The sequence below is a fragment of the Camponotus vicinus genome, unplaced genomic scaffold, assembly GCF_025532165.1.
Source record: "Camponotus vicinus isolate PSW18456_S1 unplaced genomic scaffold, iyCamVici1.0 SCAF_11, whole genome shotgun sequence".
Lineage (NCBI taxonomy): Eukaryota > Metazoa > Arthropoda > Insecta > Hymenoptera > Formicidae > Camponotus > Camponotus vicinus.
Genome location: NW_028141947.1, coordinates 9,883,757 through 9,907,290, shown reverse-complemented (window position 1 = coordinate 9,907,290; position 23,534 = coordinate 9,883,757). Strand labels below are relative to the sequence as shown.

At 35.6% G+C, this 23,534-nt stretch overlaps 1 protein-coding gene across 9 annotated transcripts in view; it reads left to right on the top strand.

Annotated features, from left to right (window-relative positions):
* Positions 1–23,534, top strand: part of Rbp6 (RNA-binding protein 6) — a 620,420-nt gene that overhangs the window by 575,397 nt on the left and 21,489 nt on the right. For 8 of the 9 annotated variants that reach the window (XM_083081660.1, XM_083081663.1, XM_083081657.1 and 5 more), the window contains 2 exons: positions 5,232–5,264; positions 6,179–6,262. The exons of the other annotated variant lie outside the window; for it this stretch is intronic. In XM_083081660.1, the coding sequence (XP_082937786.1) occupies positions 5,232–5,264; positions 6,179–6,262 (117 nt within the window). The remainder of the gene's footprint in view (positions 1–5,231; positions 5,265–6,178; positions 6,263–23,534) is intronic. 9 annotated transcript variants of the gene reach the window in all.

Below are 23,534 nucleotides of genomic sequence, written 5' to 3'. Positions count from 1 at the left end.
CTCAATAAGTTGACTATATTTTTATAAGGGAAATTAGCATTTTATCGAGTCTATCTAATGTAAGATTCAATTAGCTAACATTGTTCGAGATCTTTACTTGTTAATCATAGATTCCAGATGAAAAACTAGTCTCTCTCGTAGCATGTGAGTTATTTTTCTCAACGAAATATTACATTAGATTTTAAACGATATTTTGTACATTCCTCGATTGAGACTGTTTTAGACTTCGTTTTGAAGTAAGTAGTCAACGAAGAAAATCGAAAGTATTAATTAATATATGTCGATTAGAGGAATGATCGAACAATCGGATGTGATAGATGTCGATATCGAAAAAGTGCAATATCGTAGATTAGAAAGGCAGCTCGTTCTCATTTGCCGGTTTGAGATACATATCGAGGACGCGATACTGTTCGTGGTTTACAATGTTCGGCAAAACTGTGATCGTAGAAACAGAACGCGTAGCAAATTGCAGATTTACTCGACGCGTAGTAGTTACCTATGTGGCCTCATTTTCTTAGCGAAAAATTTAGAACAACGAGACGACGTATCACAAAAGACTGGTAGTTATTTCGTAGATAATTAGTAACGCAGGTAGTAGGACAATAAACGAAGTGTTCAAATGTAGAGAAAAAAGCGGACCGAAATGATCCAACGTTGCTCAATAGAAGATTGCCGTCGCGATGAACGTATCTCCTTCGGGGATTGTCTTTCAATTTATATATTTGCAGTATTCAATGAAACAATTTAGTCATCTATGATATATAGCAAAAATCTCTAAAAATTTATTACTTCTCCAAATAAACAATACTAAATATAAGAATAAAATTTATGGAACTCTTGATCTTTTGACCTTTAGAAGGTAATCATTTATTCTGATGTTTCTGGATGTAAAACATTTCTGTACGATCGTAATATTTTTAATTCAAAACTGGTGCATCAATACATGTTAGAAACTTATAAAGGATTAAGAGAGAGAGAGGATGTTAATGATTTAAGATACTTGATGTGCTGGTGTTTAATATATCAAAAAGTATATATTATATATACTTTGAAAGGTTAAATATAATGATAGAAATATCTTAATTAATAAGGATAGACAAAATGTACGAAGGAAACTGGTATAAGTCATGTCTAATCAAGTTTCGATCATCTACCAACATCGATAATTAAGTTCTCGGCGTCTATCACACTTGCCGTTAAAAGCATTTCAATTAAAACGCTGTAGAACTTAACGCCGACATCGAGCCTTCAACGAAGGAGAAACGATAGAACAGGAAATCGAAGGACAGGTGAGCTCCTGTCGCGCGACAATTTTCAGGTCACCCCGATGGGAAAACGAAACGACAATTCCCCGATGGAGAGATCGTATGTTCGCCTGGTGGCTGTCAATTCGTTGGTAGAACTTAGTTGAAATTTTAGCGAACAAAACTGTAAACGTAGAAATGGCCGTCTGCGAGGTTACGCGACCGGACCGGATGACAATTAAAAGCCGCGAAATGGAAAGATGCGGGGGAAAAAAACAGTTTCGCGTTTTTCGTGGCATATTTTCGAGCGTTGTCAAAAAACGGCGGGATATTTATCGGGGCGAAACAATCGTTCGCTCGATCGGCGAGCGCGCTCTTCGTCGAGGCCGTTGATTACGAATATTTTATCAAAAAACAGAAATATAAAATAAAAAAGAAAAACACATTCCCAGGTAACGGTGCGCCGCGTGTGCCGCGATACGAGCGATAATTGAAGGAAATCAATTAGCGGCGACGCGACGAGGGGGCGGTTAGCGCGACGAGAGCTCGCAGCAAATGGTCGGTGTATTTCTCATTTGTCGCGCCTTCCGGAATATTTTTCGCAAGTGACTTCATGAAATTTCATAATTTCGAAGCAAAAAAGAACTTCAGTGTTCTCTAAACGATATTAAGATACTCAGAAGAAAAGAAACACAAACCTTCGACACTATCTATATGTATATACATGCATACGTGAATCTATATACATATACGCGTATAATATATTTATATTCTATATACTTTGTATGGGATGTCCCAAAATTAGCGATAATGTGTTTTATTTAAGCATAAGAAATAGAACTCGAAGAATAGGAAATTAAATAATTTCGTGACAAGACGCGTTCTAGAATATAAATAAATAGAAATGAAATGAATCTCTAAATGGATGTGAACAAAAAATTGTCATTTGAAACTTAGTTATTGCTCGAATTAATAACAATGCGACAGACGATATAAAACTTATTTAGAAAGCAACAAAAATAGATTCCGGATAATATGTCGCCCATGATTTTCGGACATCCCGTATAGATATGTACCTAACGACCCATTATAGATTACGCCAGACGATATATAAGTTATATTGTTTTGTATATCTACCTATTTGGTAATACTATAGCATTTGATATGATATCGATATATTTTGTGAGAGCCGCATATTACACCTTATAGTTTTTTGTAATAGATTAAACAGATATACATATCTCGAAACTATATATACATATATATATATCTATCTATCTATCTATACATATTTAGGTAATTAGGTAAACATTTGTGTTGTTACCAGACCTTAGACGTTATTGATACTCTAGGCGCTCTAGGTTCGATTAGTTAGAGCGAATCAGTTTTGGGCGAATTAATATACTATGTACACGTTCCTACCGTTGAGACTACTAGTGGACTATAGCTTTTGGGAAGTCACTATATAATATCGTTAGCTTAGATTATACTTTAGGCACTTCTTCGCGGAAGATCATGTGTAGGCTCGCTTGCGATTATCGACAGAGAATTATCCAAAAAAAGATTAGAATCTCGCCTCTGTCGTAACATTCCTTCGCGTTCGCTTTAGAAAAGCTTATTCACAATCAGTTTTTTTGGAGAAACAAAAATATACAGCGAGAACCTCAGCGTCTTCCGCAAAGAAAATGCATTTTAACAGCGGCTTCAAAAGAGACCTATTACATTGTACCTACTTACTTAACGAGCTACGTTACATAGTACATTTATATTACGTTACACGTAATATTATACCTCTCTATATAGGATACATACTAAATATATATCGTGCGTACACCTATCTATACCTATGCCTCAGTCTCCCAGTATTCCTACTTATATATACTACTTGTTACATAGTATTTAACTCTTCTTAAACCACATAGCATCGTTTATCTTGATAATAATGCGTGAGTCGTGTGTGTCTTAGACAATACGTACTTAGCCCGAGAGGCGCAACACTGTCAGTTTCGTAAGTAGACCTTGAAGAGATTCGTTTGAACGAAACGCACTTTCGTTCCGTTGACCTTTGTGACGCTTGGCTGGGGCCGGATTTTGGTTTTATGGGATTACAGAATATCTTATAGAATATCACGAAGATTTGTAACGGGGGCGCAGAACGACTCAAGACGGAATGCACCCCCGATACACGGCCTCGCGAATGTTCTCATCCCCCCCCAAGTGGAACGCATCGAAAGGGGGAAACATAAAATTCTAGTAAGAGTAGCTCAATGAATTCCACGTTGCCGAAGCTCCATCGATGTGACGTAAATGTTAATCGACCGGCAACTCGATCGTAAACTCGAGCTGAGACAGGCTTTATGCGCTCCTCGGAACTGCGAGAGACTGTTAATGTTAATGTCGTACGTAAACGTCTGCTCTACGTGAGATCGATATGTTGCATCTGAGAAAGTACACAGGGTGTATTACGTAGATGCCGTATAGAAAGCATGCGCGTAATTCGCGCAACAATTATTTACGTAGTATCGTCGAGATCTATTCACGTGTGTTTCGATGACAAAGATATATCTATATTATGCTGCAAACAATTCCATTGAAATAAATGCGAGATAGTGCTCGACGTATACATGCAAATTTTATTGTAGCTCGGAAGAATTTAGAAAGCCATTAAGACAGAGAAAAAAAAAGAGAGCAAAACGATAGTAAAACGCCATTGAGCGCGCTTGACGTAATCAAAACCAGCCCGGTAGAGAGACTTTAGGTACGGAATTACTAATACTATTAATATGTATCAGTGTATATTTTAATGGCTAGAATAAACGCTCTTATACTTTTTCCATCTGCGTATATTGTGAGAGCAACGTCGATATGGACACTAGTATAGTGAGTCAGTAGTGTAGTATTGTGGTCGGTGTTTTTTTCAATATTGTATCGTCAATATAAATGTGGTAGTGGTGCCAGTAATATGCCACGCACGCGACGCAGCAACAAATATTAGAATGTTCCATCGACATCCACATGTGTTTCGCTCAAATTATTCCGCAAACAGTTTGTCAGAGTTTGCGGAACAACAATCGAGTGGTGGCATACTACCGACCCTTAGTCGATATCTAATAAGCTATATAGACAGCCTAGCAAATATTACTTAACGGTAAATAATTAACTAATATATATCTTTGGAGGCTACAATAACCATAGTTTATAGGAGGGTTTATTTTGTCGTAGATTGGAGACACCTCGGCCGCGCGTAGTTACTAGTACCTTGTCACACAGTTTAGTCGATGCGCTATATAGTCGATGCGATATACATATATACATAGTGAAAATCTTAGTTGTGTGGTCTTTTGGATTAGTATCGAATTATGAAATTTCATGAATGCCTTGATCTCTCTGTCATTCTCTTTCTTACTCTTTCTCTATATCTTTCTTTCCCTTTCTTTCTCTCTCTTTTTGTTTCTCACTCTCACATATATTTTCTTATTCTCTGATTAACCTAGAGAGCTTCTAATTCTGTTTTTTCTTCTCTTCTTTTCTTTTTTACGTTCTCTTTATCGTTTGGACCTAGTCATCCGTTACACTTTAAATCGTTGATCCCGACGAATTTCTGCAACGCTTTGCTTCATATATTTAACTTATCTCCATGTAAATATTCTTAAATGTCTATGCCTATATCTTTCGCCTGCTCGAAGAAAAATATTGGTCCTACGTTATATAATTTTAAAGGAATTGACACGTGAAAACTTGATTTCCGACGTTAAAGTCACTTGTAAAGTTTTCAAGCGATCAATATCTTTCTTCGTACGTAGTTGCAGAAATTTTGATGGAGACTTGAAATCGTTGCACTAACGAACACGCAATATGAATGAAGGGAAAAGAATTGAAAAAAAGTGAAAAACGAGAAAAGAAAAAAAGAGAAAAAAATGCGTTGTGCTCACAACACATTGATCTGCCTCGAATCTACATTTTAATCGAATTTATTTTTCCTTATAGATTTTATGTGGTCTCTGGGAGCATTACCTGATGGTGAGTATGAAATATATTAATATATATATCAACTTTTATATCTCTCTAGTGTAAACTCGATATTGACGGTTGCTATTATAATTGAAGGACGTAGCTGAAATAATAATGATACCGTATGATTTAACAATCTTGATACATAATCATCTATTTCATTTAACATATATTTTATCTACATAACATATGTAAGTTATTTTTATATATAACATATTTTTTAATTGACTAATATGAATGCATAAAATACATATGTTAGAATTTGCCGAATTAACTATTAACTTTGTTAGCTTCTATATTAATGGAAATTTAACTTGATTATAAATTAGAATATACGGTTATAATAGAAATAACTTAATAGGTTTTATTTTATATATTTTTATCAATTTTTCTATTATTAATCCAACTTATGATAATTTACAAAATTATGATAAAAGTCTTTTTTATTTTCTACCGATTTTTTAAATAAAAATTATGTTATAATAGTTGAATATGATATTAGACATTTGTGTATTTTTTCATTTGTGATTTGCGATTTATGAAATGAGATAAAAGTGTTTTCTATTTTTTAAAAATATTCTTAATATCCTCTTTAAACTTCTCAAGATATAAATTCAACAACAATAATATATTAAATAATTTATAAAATTATAATTGAGAACATATATATGAAAAAGGTCAGAAATAAATTCAAATTATATATCTATAGAAAGCAGAACCTGAAAATAAAATTATTATACATTTTCACATATTACACAAATTGAAACATATGTAATTATAATAAATAGTGCTACTAAAAACACAAAAGAATTAAATGACTCTTTGTATTTAACAGCATTGCCATTCAAAAGCGCAGAAACCATCGCATGATTTCGAATATGAGAGAAGGAGAATATAACGAGAGATTTTCGTTATATTTGCAGGTTTCCCAGCGGCAGCGTACGCGGCATACGCGGCGGGTCGCGGCTATTCTGGGTACCCTAGTTTCGGATTACCCTACCCGACAGGTAACCATCTTAGTCTTAACCATCTTAATCACCACAATGCGGCCCACATCGCGCCCCTGAACTTGAACTTAAACCTCATACAGGCGCAGCCCGCGCCCCACCATAATCCGCCCACCCCGACACCGCTCTTTTACCATCCTAATCTGGACCTCTACAACGCCATGCCTCTGTGAACTAACTCGCCGACTAACGGTACCGACCCGAGCTGTGTGCGCGCACTCTAACCCATCGCTACACGCTAATTGACTATGCTGTTGCTTCGTCCATCCGATCCCATCGCGATGAGAGAGCGTGTCGCGACGCGATTAATATGCCGGGCCGGAGATAGGCTCCGTGTTATCGAGGAGACTCGTGCAATTCGCGGAGAGCGCGACAGAACCATGCGATACACGCGTGGAAACTGTACGCGAGACAAGTGGTCCTCTGTCGGAGGCTGCGGACAGAACGACGGCCCGGAACGCTAGAGCAGGTTCCGCTGAATGTGCTGTCGCTATTCCTCTTCGCACAGAAAAGGACGATAAAATTTCTTAAAATGCGGCGAGAGGATTCCTCTTTAAAGCAGGGACCGCTCCGATTTCACAAAGTTTCGCGCCACTCTCGACAGCGCAAAAGTCGGGATAGGACAGGCGAAAAGGAAACGGGAACGGGAATGGGGACGCGAAAAATGCTGCGTCGTGAGAAACTTTGCCCGGTGTTACAAGATATTCGGGGATAAATTATTAATGTCGAGCGATGTCGGCTTGCCGACACGACCGCTCGCTCCGGCTGCGATATCGGCCTCGCTTCTCTATGAAAAAGTTTGTACATTATTGGAGTGCTTATTCGATACTTGTCGCGATGTTGGTTTCGCGTATTTTCTTACAAAACGAGGATACCGTCGGGCAGCAGCCGCCAGTGAAAATCGTACAAATCGATAAAACTTACTATATTGAAGTTCCCCTGCCGCGTTAATCTAAGAACACTAAAGAAAGATTTGTTACTTTGCTACCGATAAACGAATTTTAATCTACATTTATTTGCGCGCATTAATTAGAAAAATGTTTGAGATGAATTTCGACTATCACCTTGTTATACTTTATTTTTCTACTATATTTTTAAATAACTTTTTTTTAAAGAGAACAATGGATTCTACAGAATATAAGTAATCTATTCTCTTTCTCGTTCTGCGATAGACAATAAATCACCGGGTGTTTGCGAAAAAGTGGCGTTACCCGTGGATTTGGAATTTATTGAGCTGTTATAGCCGCGGTATACTATTGACCCTCCCTCTTGCGTTGAGGCTATAATTTTTAAAGAATTTAAAATCTCAAAAAATCGCGTGTATTGTACACATGAACGAAAATGTAGAGAATGTAGGTAGAAAAAGAAATACACATGAATATATTACATTGCGTGTAAAATGACTCGCAATTCAAACAATTTTATTCAATTTATAGATGTATTATCGTTTGAAAATATTTCGGTAAGCCACTCTATGCGAAATCAATCATTCCTTCCAATAACGAGTGCGTTGCAATAGTAATCCCAATAAAAGCAAATATCCAATCAATGTTTTGAATACATCAGCGAATGCCACTAAATATTGAAATAGCCGATAAAAGTTATTAGAAAATACTTTTGCTTTTAAAGCATTTATTAGCCAAAACTATATAGGACGCGGTAAAACCAATATTATATATTTTGCGAATACGCATTGGTATTTCGAAAATACGATGTCAGTGAAATTGAGTTTGAGCTGTTCAGAGCTGTTTGGCTCGGTTAACGGATTGTGAAATCGATCGTAATATAAAATGTGCGGCAAAAGCAGAGTAAAATGTCATTGTTGATATCTCGTAACGAGTACATATCGATTGACAATGATACGCGAGGGAACCGCATCGCGGTCCACTCTGACACATGCATGCAGCTATTGGCATACGTGTACGTATGGCTACAGCGATTAATAGGGTACCCGAGGAAAATGAGCACGTCCATCTTTCACTATCGATCTATATTGGAATCGGAATGGATGATAGCTCGCTGGTGAACCTTTCGAAGTCGAGCCTTCTTCATATTGCATTTGCAAAATGAAAATCACAGATGCATTGCATTTGAATAAGTTCAAGGAGAATGCATCTCTCTTCTACTATATATTATCATCACGAGATGTTTATATTTGATGGAAATAATAAATTATTAGCTTATGTTTTCGCGAACTTTGTATTTATTCACTTATTTCATTCTCCATTTTTGGAATTATTCTTTTTTAATGATATTTAATTATTATTTAAATTTTTATTATTATTTCGTATAAATTTTTATTTTATAATTAAATAAATATTTCTGAGGTAATATTAAATTAAAATGTCAGACAAAAAGTAGTAGCAAAGTAGCAAAAGAAAAAGTAATAAAAGTAGTAGAAAAAAATACATTTTGTTTAAATCTATCTAAGTATATTGCATCTGTGAATTTCATTTTGAAAAATTGAAATGAGAAAACAAGTCAATTTTTAATTATTTTTTAAAAATTTGCAATAAATATTTACAAAAGTTTTCAAGTGGTTTATTTTAGTTCAAATGCGAATCGTTTCGCAGATTTCGTGTAACTATAACGCTCTCTTAAGGGCTTTTTTATCCTTCTTGACGCCTTGCAGGACATTATACACGCTATCGCTCTCATGTGCTATGTGCTTGCTTGTCTCTATCAATCCTATCTGGTAAATGTACGCACGTTTTGTTCCGCGTGTTCCGCGAAAGGCGATTGCGATCAAAGTTACGCACTCCCCTATAATTTTAACCCTCGCACACGGTTTACCGCTCCTCTGTGTCAAGCATGTAAAGCGATAATAACGCGTCACGTCGTTAGCGTTGGACAAACTGCGACCGGTGCCTCGTCACGATCGGGATTAATTATCGCGGGAGATAGTATCGCGTCATATTCGCGAAGAATGCTTTGAGGAAACGCACGAAACGCGATTCCTCTTACCGAAGAATCAGAATCTACGCAGCAAAGTACATTGACTCTTAGAACAATATACGCGGATGGGAAGGGATCTCATAAATTATGTATAATGTTTTTCGGACATTGACCCATCCCTCAAGAAGCCTGTTTCCCTCCTCCCTTCTTCACGTCCTTTCTCGAACCGATCCTCGCTCTTCTCCAGGGATGTGCTCAATGCTTTCAGAATCGTTTCCAATTTCCTTCGGCAACCGCTACTTAAAGCATTTGAATAACTTTTCGGAAACTCCTTTCCCTCCCCGCGCGACCACCTTTCCAACCTCTTCGTCCATATCTTTGATCCTCCCGTCCCGACTTGTCTTATTGCGTACAGTTCACGAGGCATGGTGGTAGAAGGAAAAGTGGATATCATCCGCGATGATTGATCGCTATAGAGGAGTATTCCTCGCCACCCCCTCCCCCCCCCGCCTGTCCGTCTCCCTCAATGTATTTCCAATGTCCGAAAAACATTCGTCTGTTAAGCCACCCTCTACGCAAACACGGAAACGGGGCGCGCTTCTACGCAAGAACGAATCCGACATGGGGTTGGAAAGATATTTCTGAGTAGGGGCGGCGATGTATATTCGAGAATATATTCGCTTCGCGGGAGAACTTCTTTGGGGAAAGTCTTCTGCTCGAATGTTCCTGAACTGCAAATATTCCGAGAGCAGGCAAATGGCAGTCGTGATTTAACGATCATTGCTAGACATTCACCTTCGCGTCACGAAACGAAAGCGCCGGGAAACGCGAACTGAATTCGAACCGATTCGCGTATCATATATTGACAAATATTCTTCAGGAGACTTAGACATGAAGAGGCGCGTGCTAAAGTTGTTTTCACGAAAGTCAAGTTGCGCGTTCTCACCGATAAATAATTGATTTATATCATATATGATTTATATATGATATATTAGATTCTCTTTACAGAATCTTGTATTTCAATTTTTAAGATTAAATTTATATCCTTAGCCATTTTATCATCTTCTATCTGGGTTTCAGGAAAAATATGCATATCATCTTAAGATTTATAAGTGGATAGTATGACATTTTCATTATAGAGTCACATTATTGTAATTATTAATTAAACTTCAAATAAAGCGAAAATTACAAACAAATTTGATTCTGTCATTTGCTGTTTTGAATCGTATTCTAAGATGGATGAGATATTTAGTGCGTCAGCGCGACATTATGTAGCAAATTCGCTCTAGTTACGCTGCAAGTTTCTTGAAAGCAAAGTAGTTTCCGCCAGTAGTTTATTTATTAAATATTGACGTGAGATCGGCGTGTCTCAATTACGTATCCGAAACTACATTGCCGTTCACAAGTTAATTGACTAAAGAAGATAATGTTTACGTGAAACATTATCAATGAGCATAAAATTAGTCGATTATGAATTTATTTCTATATAATATGTAACATAAAAAACAATCAGTTTCTCATACACAAATTTCACGTAATTGTAAACTATTATTACTATTTTTTATTACAATATATAATTTCGATAAACATTACTTGATATCTCGGCGCAATGAAAACAATTGAATAAACGCGATAAACGAGAGGCATCGTTTTCGCAGTTTGTCTGACACATTAAACATCTCTCGACGTTTAACAAAATTCGATCCAACTTCTTATTTTCTTGTGGGGCTCCTCCTAATAATCAACATTTTTAATGTATTTGATCATCAAACTAATAAAAACGAGACGAAAGGGATAACAGCGGCGTATCACGAAATAATTTAATGAAATTTAGCGAAGAAAAGAGAGAATCAGAGATACAAGAGGTTGATAAGTTCAGATTTTGAAATTACTCTTCTCTCTCCCTTCTATTAGATCACTGCAGGGCTACTCCGCGGAATCATTCTCGAGTAATGAGCATAGGAAATGACGGAGATCGCGCAAAGAGATGAAAATTAGAAAAGAGCAAGACGCTCAATCTTCGTATGAATTGAGAAGCATCGAAAAAGAGAGACATGAGGAGAGAAGAGACTATGAGGAGCAATTTCTCGCAAACGTACCGACCTGTCGTTTTCTGATACGCGTTAAAATAACTTCCCAGTTGGTTAGATTCTCTCGGTTCGGTCGCGAGACGGATGGTAAAAGGCCGAATCTTTTTTAAACCGTGTGACCCGTTTTTTACGAGAAAATAACGAGCTGCAACGTCTCCATATTTTTCCCGGGATAACGCCGCTTGAGTAGACAACGTAACGACGATGGCAACGACAACGACGATTTCCTCTTAGAATGCAAACGCGATATAACGAGCTTCTCTTCTCTTCCCTGCTCGAAGAAGGACGGTAGTCCTAGACGCCTCATTGAACATCAGTCGGTTTTTCAGAGGAATTCGAAAGGACATCTCCTTTTCTTTTTGTCGGTTTACCTCGTCTGCGTGCGCGGACGTTGCGAGAATATCGAGCTCTTCTCTCCCCTCATCGCTCTTTCTCGACGCGTAACGAATCTATCATACGAGGATCAATTTTCTTGTACAAGAGCCGATTTGAGTTCATACGATTCTCTCCGGTTGGATTATACGAATAGTAGAATATCGGAGAGAGGAAACAGGACAATCTCGTAAAGGATAAAACTGGCGCGTGCGCTGTTAACGAGAATATTTGTTATCCATTTATTGTTCGATTGACGTCAATGTGTTATCAATGCGATTGTTCTTTCAGATTCTTGTTTTTATTGCTCTTCCTTTCAACACGTCGGATTGTATGAACAGCGCGCCATTTGTAGAGTAGGTTACGGTCGATAAACGAGAATGAATAGGGATTTAAAACTCATTATTGTCAATTAAAACCATCCCAATTTTTGCTTCAATACGCGTTTTTGTAGATGGACAATGGAAGATTATCTATTGGACTTATCTGTTTTAGATAATACATAACTTTATGTATGTTAATGACGTTTTTTGATAACGTTTAATAATAATAATCGCTTCAAATGCCATATGTTAAGCAATCATACATTGCCGTCCATTGCTAAACAACGTTATCCTTTCATCACACGAATCAAAATATTGTTTTTATAAAATAAATATAATAGATTTCTAAAAAAGGAGAATAATATCAAAATTAACATCGTCGAACACAAGCCCATGTTGTAAAGTACTTACAGTATATCTCTCATATTATATGTTGTTTTCCGCATCAAAGTATATGCTCCGTAGTAGTATTTGAATCTTCACACATATCCTTGTCCTTCAAAGATTGAAAATTAAATGAATAAAATTTCAGGCCTCCTTATATGCGTGTAGCACGTAATATATTTATAATGTAACTCGCTCCAGTGTTCGGGTCGGTGAGTCATTGTAAACAAATAGTATAACTGGGAGGTCACTTCAGATTAAGGCTACGACCTACAGTTTTATTCAGTCAGTTATCAATCTTTATAACCGAAGAAGATCTGTGAATGAAGATTTAAACTAACATTACTACGAAAGACAGCGGAGAGGAGCATAAATATTACGAGAAGTATACTGTAAGTACTATATAATAGAGAATAGATATCTAACAGTTAAAAAATTTTTCTAAGAAAATGTATCAAAATTTATTCCTATTTTTCTCTCGAATATAATGTTTTATATTAATTATAATTATATTAAATTATTTCGCGAGATTTCGATTTCAATGAACACTAACGTATCCAACAATAATTTAGAGAGCTACTACATTTAACTCAGTTTCACTGCAACTGTAGTTTATATCATTTTCAAATGCGCTTCAATTCACATCGCGCGTCGCGTTATTTATTATTTATTACCCCTAGTATAGCAACGGGTACTTGAGATAGCAATATCGGGTGCCAGGACAATCGATTACACTCCTCCGAAAACATCCTCTAAACGCGGAATATTTCTATTCGTATTTGATTCGATTAGAGAACGAGAGGGAGAACGAGAAGGAGAGAAAAGAGAGACGAGAGTTTTACACGCTCGCGATTCGCGTACATACACGCGAATCGAAACTCAGTCCTTTCAGAGCTAGGGGGTGGCCGGGCAGCTGCGGCGAAGCGGAAGGGTTGCGCGGGTAGGAGGGGGTGGTAGCAGAGGCGCACCGTCGTATTTCACAGTCATTACCGTAACGTGTTACCGTGCGCGCTCGTTGCGCCACGCAATAAATCGTCGGTTACCGTTACCATACCAGTGGATGGAGAAGGGGGGTAGGGTAAGGGAGATGAACACGAGGGGGTTATTGTGGTGCTTCAACCTGCCGTCGTGCGTTTCTACTAACTTGCAACAATCGCGACCTCCTTCCGATTCTTTGCGCTTGTGAATCTCTTTCCTTCTTTTCTCGTTTTTTTTTAAATGCTACTTAGTTTCGTTCTTACATTTCGAATAATATACATTAAGCAATAGAATATCTTCTTTATTACAAATGGTTAATTGTATCCTTTTTTTATACTTAATCATTATGGCTTTTCAGTAATCGTCCCATTTAATTTGAAAATTATATTGTATAAATTAACATATAAATTAATAAATTTCCTTTTATCTGCAATTGTTTTAATATAACAAAAGACCTAAGATAATTATCTGTTTCTTTAGAATTTAAAGGTTAATGATGAAATATACTCGCGCCCACGCTGCGTTTTCATTAAAATATTTTCTCATACATTATAGAGAAAATACCATTTTATAATTTTATCCATGTTTACTCTTTTAAAATTCTTTAAATCATACATAATTTTAAAAATAAAGACGTTTATATATATGCATTATTTTTTTATAATAAATATGAAATGTATGAATACACACGGCACTATAGTACTTTATTTAGAATCGCCAGATCTCTCTTTATGATCTGCGTTTATCTGCCAATTTTTCTTATTTTTGCTCCAATCGATACTATATGTCTCTAAGAACATCGCAACGCGACGTATAGGTAATATTGTATGATTCAATACTCACGTAATATTAATTCCACGACAACCTCGATTCTTGCGTTACTTTGGAGAGCGTCATTACGTTTCATCGCGTAACCGTGACAGATTTTTCTTTTTTTTCCTCCGCTTTTATTTCCGTTTTTGCGCTTCTGGCCTTTGTTTCGTTCTATCGACGGGCAATGCACATAACTCTCGTACTCTTTCCGCTTTCTCCCTTCCGTCGTTTCGGTCTTTGTCTAACGCGAACAGCCGACTCGCTTCCATTGGCGAATTCAAGCCGCGAGTAGATATCGCCGGAAATAAAACCTGGCGAACCTGGAAGAGAGTAAGAGGGAGGGAATGATTTGAATTTCAATTATTCTTGCGAGCGATACTGCAGTTTCTTTGCGGATGCGCGCGAATTGATTTGGTTTGTCTAAAATCTTAACGAGTACGAAAAAAGTTACAGATCCGATGCAATGATTACAGTTTACAACGTATAGAGGTATAGCTGACAGGAAATAGCAAGAAGAAAGTAGATATGCGTTATATTTAAATATAAATCTACGTAGTGTGTGCATTTATTTCCTGCAAATATCTCTTCACATCAAGAAAAATTCTTTAATATACAATCATCTTGTCATCTTTCCTTCCTAATATTTTGTATCAGCATCCGCGAACATGTCCAGCAATGCTAATTATAAGGGCATTTAACAGAATAAAACGACAAGAGAGAATATCGATTGTGAATACAGTAATAATAGGTATAAATAATATTATATTTTAATCTTACTGTTATTTAACTTCAGTCCAATTTGCTGAATAAATTTGCTGCATAAATTTTGAATATCGCAAACACAAGAACTTTACACGAAAAAATATATTGCTACAGTGGTCGAAATGATTTTATGGAATATAAGATTAATGCCGAGTCTTTTCGACCGCGCAATATCGGGCGCGAATTGCTCTCTCCTCTTACATTCGCGCCGACGAGAGATATATTTTCTATGGATCGTGTATCTCTCGCTGTATCATATATATACATACATATATATATAAATATATACATATAAACTCCCCGTGTTGTACATATCGTTCCACGAGGCAAGGCTAAGGTAATACGTTATAGTTTAAGGAAAACCTCAACTCCGCGCTAAGAATCCCAAATATCCGAAGCTTATATATAACGCGTGCCGTTTCGGGAGATTTACGATATCGCCGTCATGAGAGACACATGCAGTATATACGGCGGCACCTGCTCGCGTCCGGGAACACAAATGCAAACTCGCCCTCGCAACGAGTTGCGTACAAACATGTGCGCGCGTGCACGAGAGCGCGCACACAAAAGCGCTCGAGAAATTTCGCTCCGGAAATGCACTGGGTCACGAAAGTCTACGTACATCCGAGGAAACTTCAAGAAAGTGTCGGAACTGATGTAAGGTCCTGCATTTTTGAAAAGTATCCATGTTTCACTAGGAACAAAACAATCGAACCTTTTAGAGGAAGACGCATTGAACTCAGAAATATATGATATTAAAGTAGCAAAATATCGTTAAATGCTCTCCCGCTAATATTTTATCGATAAATTAATCGATAACGTAATTATTTTACATTTTATATAAATATATATTTTTCTCGTTTGCAAATGTAATTATGAATATTTTGTAAAGGTTTTGTGATTTTATTTTTCATAGACCGCGTATATAATTGAGTAGATATAAATATACATTTAAAATAATCGAGGAAACTGGATTTTATTATATTATTATCTCTCTCGCGTTAATTTTGTATATTTTCGGAAATAATACATTTTCCATCAAACAGTATATGCGGCAACCTCTTTTAATTCTTCTCTTCTTTTTCTCTCCAAGTTTTTTTCTCAAGCAAATCGCGTTTTATGTCTAAATTTATTATATCTAATTCTCCATGCTTTCTGCAACATCTTGTAAATACGCGTAATTGTACAGTCATTTATTCACATCGCAAATATTATTATGTATACACGAGATATAAATAAAAAACAATATAAATAAATATAAATATATATGTATACAAAGCGCGGAGATAATATATACAGAGCGGGTGATGTAAATTAATGTTGCTCATATTTGTTGAAATACGAATTGTTTTGTGAATTATAAATGGAATCTCATTTATTTGTACGATGTATAGCGATCATTTATCGGTGATAAATATGGAATTGTTACGATTAATATAATACGCGGCGCTATTCGTCGGGCCAATCTTGATTGTTTGTCACTAGAATCACTGGATTTCGCAACATTTGCAAGTGCATTTGCAATAGACACAACGCTACATCTGGCTCGATAAATATTGCGTTTATTAAACGATAAACAAAAAGTTTGCATCTTGAAACTTTCAAATGTAACATCTCAATTTCGATGCAAATTTTTCTCCGATATCATTCTAATCGATTCAACGCGCGAATGTGATAAATTTATAATTCAAAATATATATCGAACCGACATTTTCGCGCGTACATATATTCCGATTTTTGCAACCACTTGATAAAATTGAACATTATTCTGATAGCTGTAATGCTCAGAATATTTATGTGAAATAAAATAGAAAATTTGTCCGTTACCATACCCATTTTTGAAATGAGAAAACTCACTATATAAAATAACATTTGCGTGAACTAACACACATTTTTATGTATTTCAAAACTCATGAAATTAATTTTTAATTTTATTTGTTTGTGTTATTATTTACCGTTATATGTTAAAAGTTGAAACTATCTCATAATGAATAATTCCTCTTAAAATCGCCTATGATAATTTTGTCGCTTGGAATAACCCTTCGCTGTTAACATAAACCGCACAAATTTTGTCACCTTATACGTCATGTTAGAATGAGACGTCATCGCAGTTATCATCGAAAGGTTAATCCGAGACTCTATCTGTGTGATATTGTGTGCAACGAACAAATATTTTTATTACCGGTAACCATCGAAAGCCGATTCTGAATTTTGAAATAGATCTGTTCTCACGTGAATCGCTTGACCGGAAATTAAAAAATGTTCACAGACGCATGGCTGGCAAACTCTGTGGTCCTTCGTCAAGCAAAGCGTCGCCTGCCTCTACCCCCATTCCATTAGGTACTGCCAAACACAAGACTTTAAAATGAAAAAAGAACACACACACACACATACACATACACACGCACGCACATACGCATCGCATATCGATATACACGAATACCTTCGACAGAAATATCTCGCGCGAAAAAGTGCTCGCCCTCCTGCAAAAGCATTCACTCTCAAGCAAACAGGAATGAAGGAATGGCAAGGAAAGAAACGGGTAAACGCGTAAATGCCGAGGCAGAGGAAAGAGAGAGAAAAAAATAGGGCATGCGAAAAAAATAAAAAAAGACATGGAAGTCAAGCGGCAAGATTTAATGGTTCATCGATAGAAATCGAGTGCCATCCACCTTCTCTCTCTTTCTATTCTTCCACTTTGTCTTCTTCTTCTCGTTCGCGTAGAAGTAGACAGATTCCTTCGTCGTTAATTTGAAAAGCGCCTGAGAATGAAGATGAGCGTTCATCCGAATCTATGTGATGCTCAATGACAAGACTACTTCTATCGCGAAATTGAAATGAAATATAAATGAATATTATAAAATTATGAAATTTAAATCATGAAATTTAAATGAATATTAAAGAATTCACTTTCTATGAAATGTATCAATGTAAAGCTATGCAAACGGATACATTGTCAAATTAAAAAAATATTTCAATAATTACGAATATTAAATGTATTGAAATAACGATAGATTAATTAATACTTTTTACGTGATTATTATAATAAATCAAAGTTTTCATTAAACTGTTTTAAAAATAAAATTAGCGGTTGTCAAAAACAGATTGTCAGAATATCGTGAAGTAGCCTTGTCATCAACAATTATCACCTATGGTGAAAACGTAGATAACGCAGAAATCATGCCGAGATAATTCTTACCCCTTCGTCACAGTGCGTGTGTAGGGGGAGGGGATATAGCAAATATATTAAACTCGCACAAAATACGCGATAATAATAAATTGATGATATAATCCGAGGTAGATGTCTTAATGCGAAGTTTTAATGAGCCATAATAAGAATGCAAGTCAGATTATGGCTATATGTAGAAAATTAACGATTATTAAATATCACGACCTGTTTTACCCCGTGCTTCCTTAGAGTGCCCCTCCTCCAATCCCCTTTCCGTACTCCTATCTTTCGCCGGTCCACATCATTCTTTTCCATTCATTCTAAACTTAACGCGTTTCTCTCACGTAGATGTTGATCTCACGTAGCGATTCAAGATGTAGCCACGTTCTATGTAATCTCTAAGCTAAACACTTTAATCGAAAAACACTTAGTGTAGGACATATATACGTAGATATAACGATATAGAGGTTTCCGAGTGCTTCGATTACGGCTCCTTGTTGAAGCGACGTGCGCCAAAGTTATACATCAATATTTGATAATAACTCCCAAATTCGCTACTAATAATTATAATCGATATTATTGATCGGATTTTGTACGCGTGATTCGTAACGATGCAAAATTACCAAAATTGCAATAAACGTGTAAAGTTGAATTGCATACAAATTAGATTGTTAATATCAAACAAAATGGAACAACAATAACACATTTTATTCTAAAGCAGTCCTCTCTTTCCAAATAACATTTCCAGAGCGTTTAATTATGCGGAATGTTCTGCTGTATTAACGAATATATTTTTTATCAAAAAAATGTTAAACAAACTTTGCAAACGTTTTTTTTCAGTTAAAATATAATAATGTACGAATGGGAGAAAGGACAAGAGTATTTATCATTAATTTTCTCATATTCCAAGAAATATCTTGGCAGCAGGAAATTAAATTTTTACTAAGAGATAGCTTATCATGATATAAATTTCTATTAAGGTAATGATAAAGGAGAAGAATCAACTGAAATAAATCGAAAAAGAAGTAAATTTAAAATAAATGATTTGCACGTTTTAACACTCCCCATAGTCAGCATATATTTGTCGATTGTAAAATTATTACGGGAGGATTAAAATGCATCGCTCAAGTGCGTCGCGAACAAGGTGCTGTTGTCGCGGCGCATGACTATTTCTTAACCAGAAAAAAGTTACATATTGCTAAATGTAGAATAAGGCATAAGTCGAGTTAGGCGAAAGTGAAACGTAAGAAAAAGAGTACCGACCCTCGTAGGAGAGATTAGCATCGAAATAAGCCGCACAAGGACCGTTGGCCATTTTGTGCTTCTTGTTATTATTACACGTTAAACTCATTCCAGGCCTTTCCGAAGTTCCGCATTTCCGTCCCTCAATAAAGCATCAAGAAACCACGGAAGCAAGGACGAAGCGACACACGAAACGCGATTAAATAGATTTAATACATTTAATACGACAGTAACAGTCATGTAATCGAGGATTTACGGTAAAATCCCTTGCATATTAATTATGCTCTCTCGCTACGCGTTGCATTTTTTAAACATTTTTTTATTTAATTAAAATAACATTCTAAATTGCGCACACTTGCATACGGAAGATAAGGGAGATTAATTTTTAAAGATATTAAAAATATCTAAAATTAAAAGAAGAAGAGTAGATTATAATGCACGCGAAAATTGCAGTGACGCGGTGCTTTCATGTTCCTGCACATTGCACGCATACATTTACCTTCGTACGTAATGAAGATTAAGATTAATTAATTATAGCGCGGATTTATTAACGGTAAATAGAGGAGACGCAAGTGCGGTAATATCGCGCTAATTCCTTCGCCTTGCTTTCTCAGTTTCATCCTTCCCACCCCTTGCTGGCCCGCATCCCTCTGGCATTATTCCACCCGTACCGCAACGTATTATACGTTCGAGAGCTGTGATCGAGTTTGGATTCCGTTGTGTGTTCTCGAGTTTGTCATTAATGAAGATCCTACGAACCATCCGTGTGGATCGCAGGGCGAGAAAATGAAGAAAAAAAGACATATGTACGAAATATATGTTAACGATAAGTCTCGCGCGCATAGAAAAGAGACAGAAAGGCGACGAGCGAATTGTCCGTCCTCGTCCCCCTAAGACGTTATGGAGATTCACGAAGAGAGCAGCCAGATTTACGCTCATTCCCGCAAATTGTCTCGCTGAAACTATAGCGAATCGCCGATAACATAAATTGTTAAAGGCTTGCATTCTCGTTTTAGTTTAATGCTGCGTTTAAGCGTAAACGTAGTTGCCTAACTTTGTTATTTCTGACTTATATAAAAATTCATCTAATATTTTATTACGAATTGGAAATTTAATAGCTATTTAATGTTGAACATATCGGTATCTTGAAACTCCTTATTAAGTTTGCATTTAATGTTATTCTGGGAATTGAAAATTAGATAATCCTTGGTGTGGTTGCCTAATTTTGAGATTTGTTTGCTTAATATACAGATAATGTACGTTACCTACAGTTATCTTCTAAATGTCAGGCAATTACATTTAACGTTAAACGCGATACGAATGCAAGCTTGAGAGTTTGTGAGCGGGACAATTGAGTGGCAGGAGTAAGTCAAATCCAAGAGGAGACACTTATGTCCTGAGCTTATACATTTGTTAACGACAGGATGCTTAAATAATATTATTGATACTTTTATGCGCGGCTATAGTTCGTTCGCGTTAACATCGTCCTATCTGGAAATAAAATTTCGCAATTTCGTAAGTGCATTCTTCTGTTTACTTGACAAATTTTATTTGAGCCGCTAATATCGCGATATATTCTCGCGTAAAGATAAAAAAAATGTCAAAATTTTTTTTGAACTTTCCCAGAACGACGCGGTTAACGTTATCGAGCTATGGTCCGATTGTTGCTATTCGTAAGATTGTTGTTAAATCACTATGATCGCGCGTGGATAAAAGTAAAACTTTGGCCCGATCCCGAGAATGACTCTCACAATGCCATTTGCACTCACAGAGATGATCTGATGATGCCGAACCGCATGCCACGCAAGATTACTTGAAGAACATGACTAGAAATAAAATATTATGAAATTAAAAAGCAATTGGACTACATTTAAAAAATATAAGGAAATATACCGTCCAAGATAATACAACGTTTGTGAGAGCAATATATGGCGTAATTTTGAAGCCGATTGACTCGCGGGTTATGCTTGGGATTGAATTAAAACGTCAATTAGGGATTAGGAATAAAAAAAAAAGGGAGAAATTTAATTTTGATTTCGGAGTAAATAGGAACTTCTCTAATATGTTTATTAATCTCTAAGTACCATGGTGAAAAATTGTAATTTTTGTATGATCAAAAATTGTAACATTTGTATGATCAATATTTAATATGTAATAAATTTGCGTAATATACTTTTTTATTAAATTATCAAATTAATTTATAAATAATTTTTACATTATGTTTTAATTTAAAAAGACAATTATATAAAATAAATATAACAATTTTAGATGCATTAATATAACAAAACATAAAGAGGAAATAATGAAAGAGGTAAAACAAATAAATGTTTGTTTAAAGTCGCATATAGTCCTACCATGGTACTTATAGATTGATGATGCCTGGCATTTAATGATCATCTCTTCGTATTCTAAAAAATATCGCACACTTAAGATATTTATGTTTTTTTAAATTCAAACAGACATGTTTTTAAGTTAAAATTGTATAAATGAGATTTTTACGACTTGCTGAGAGAATCTCTTCAAGTTTTCTTGCACGCGAAATCGTCTTATTCGACAATCGCCACTCTTTCTTAATGCGTAAGATTTCGTACAGTATAGAATCATGCTTCCGACGTTGCTCCTTTCCTCGGCTTGCGCTATTATACGCGCCTTAAGAATAACACACTCGTGAAAGTAATTAATTTATCAGGCGATCGATGAGGGCTCGGACGATTTATTAAGCTACCAACGATAAGATGCGTAAAAAAAGGTGATGAAGAGAGAACTTGCAATCACGAAAGTTTTGTAAATGGGTACTCAATAACGTAACACTTAATGCCCGTCAAAGATCGCTCTGGAACTGAATGACGGAGTGAGTCACTCACGCACGCGCGTATACGTATTAACGCCGCCATATAACGATTCTCTAAAGCTCTATTATTATAATGATTAAGGATTATAAATAATAAATGTCTGTAACAAATAAAAAATACCACGCAATGAACGAAAAAGTAGACTTTCTCGATACTGTGTGCTGGAAGAAGCGATAGAAGAGAGACGAAGTTAAACAAACTCTCCTTTTATCGAGGCTTGAGAAAATATTTTATTTATCTTTCTTGCAGCACGATATAGTGATGTAACATATTTGAGTTCTGCTATGAGCTAGGTGTCACCTCACACGATCAGTACAATTTGATCCGTCATTTTATAAAAGAACGATTGATAGAGAAAGTATATATCCTTTTTTTAAGATTTAAAACTTTTGAAAATTAATTATTATTTGTATACTATACATTGAAATTATATTTATGTATATTATACTATATATTTCATGTTTGAAATGATGTTCCGACACGAATACACATACTCTTGAACATAATTTGAAATTAAAAGTTCAAATTTTATATATATATATATATATATATATATATATATATATGTATATATATATATATATGTATATGTATATGTATATGTATATAATGATGCTTATAAAGAGAGCTTTTAATTATGAAGAAACTCAATTTATCTATAGGAACCGCGTGCCTTAGCCGATAGAGAATTACAGAAATTACAACTTTATTAACGCGTAGATGAAACAAGTATAACGAAATAGTAAATCACTCCTAATTTAGAAATGTCATATGTATGGAATGCACGGTGCTGAATTAATGTCGTTGACCAATCATATTAATTTTGCAAAGGCTGTTCTTTCATGTTATTTATTCTACGCATTACTGCAACAGCAATTATATCTTTATGTAGTAGTAATAATCTCAATATATTAATGCAATGTAAATTTTTACCTCTTCTCTCTTTAAATGTATACATAAATCTTTTTCAGTATATATTTGATAATATATATTTGCTAACATAATTTTTCTCGTAAAATTTCTATATATTATTTGTAATTAGCTCCGAAATTTCAAAACATGAATTTTCCAAAAGAGCAAAAAAAACATAAATATAGAAATATATAAGTAATTGTTGTGCATTTTACATATTTATCCTAAAAAGTGTGAGTAAATCTATGTATAGAAACAATACATAATTTATTTATGAATTTATTTATATTTATAGCTTTACAATCGCGAAATTGAAAATTAATTCAGTACCAAGTCATCCAATCGGTAGACGATAAAATTATCGCGTATATTTAATTAGCGCGTTTGACAGAAATTTCTATATAATGTAAGATCGGTGATGTCTCTTGTTGGGTAGGAGCGGTTGTGTACCGCGCAGTGGGGCCAAGGGTAGGCCGAGTG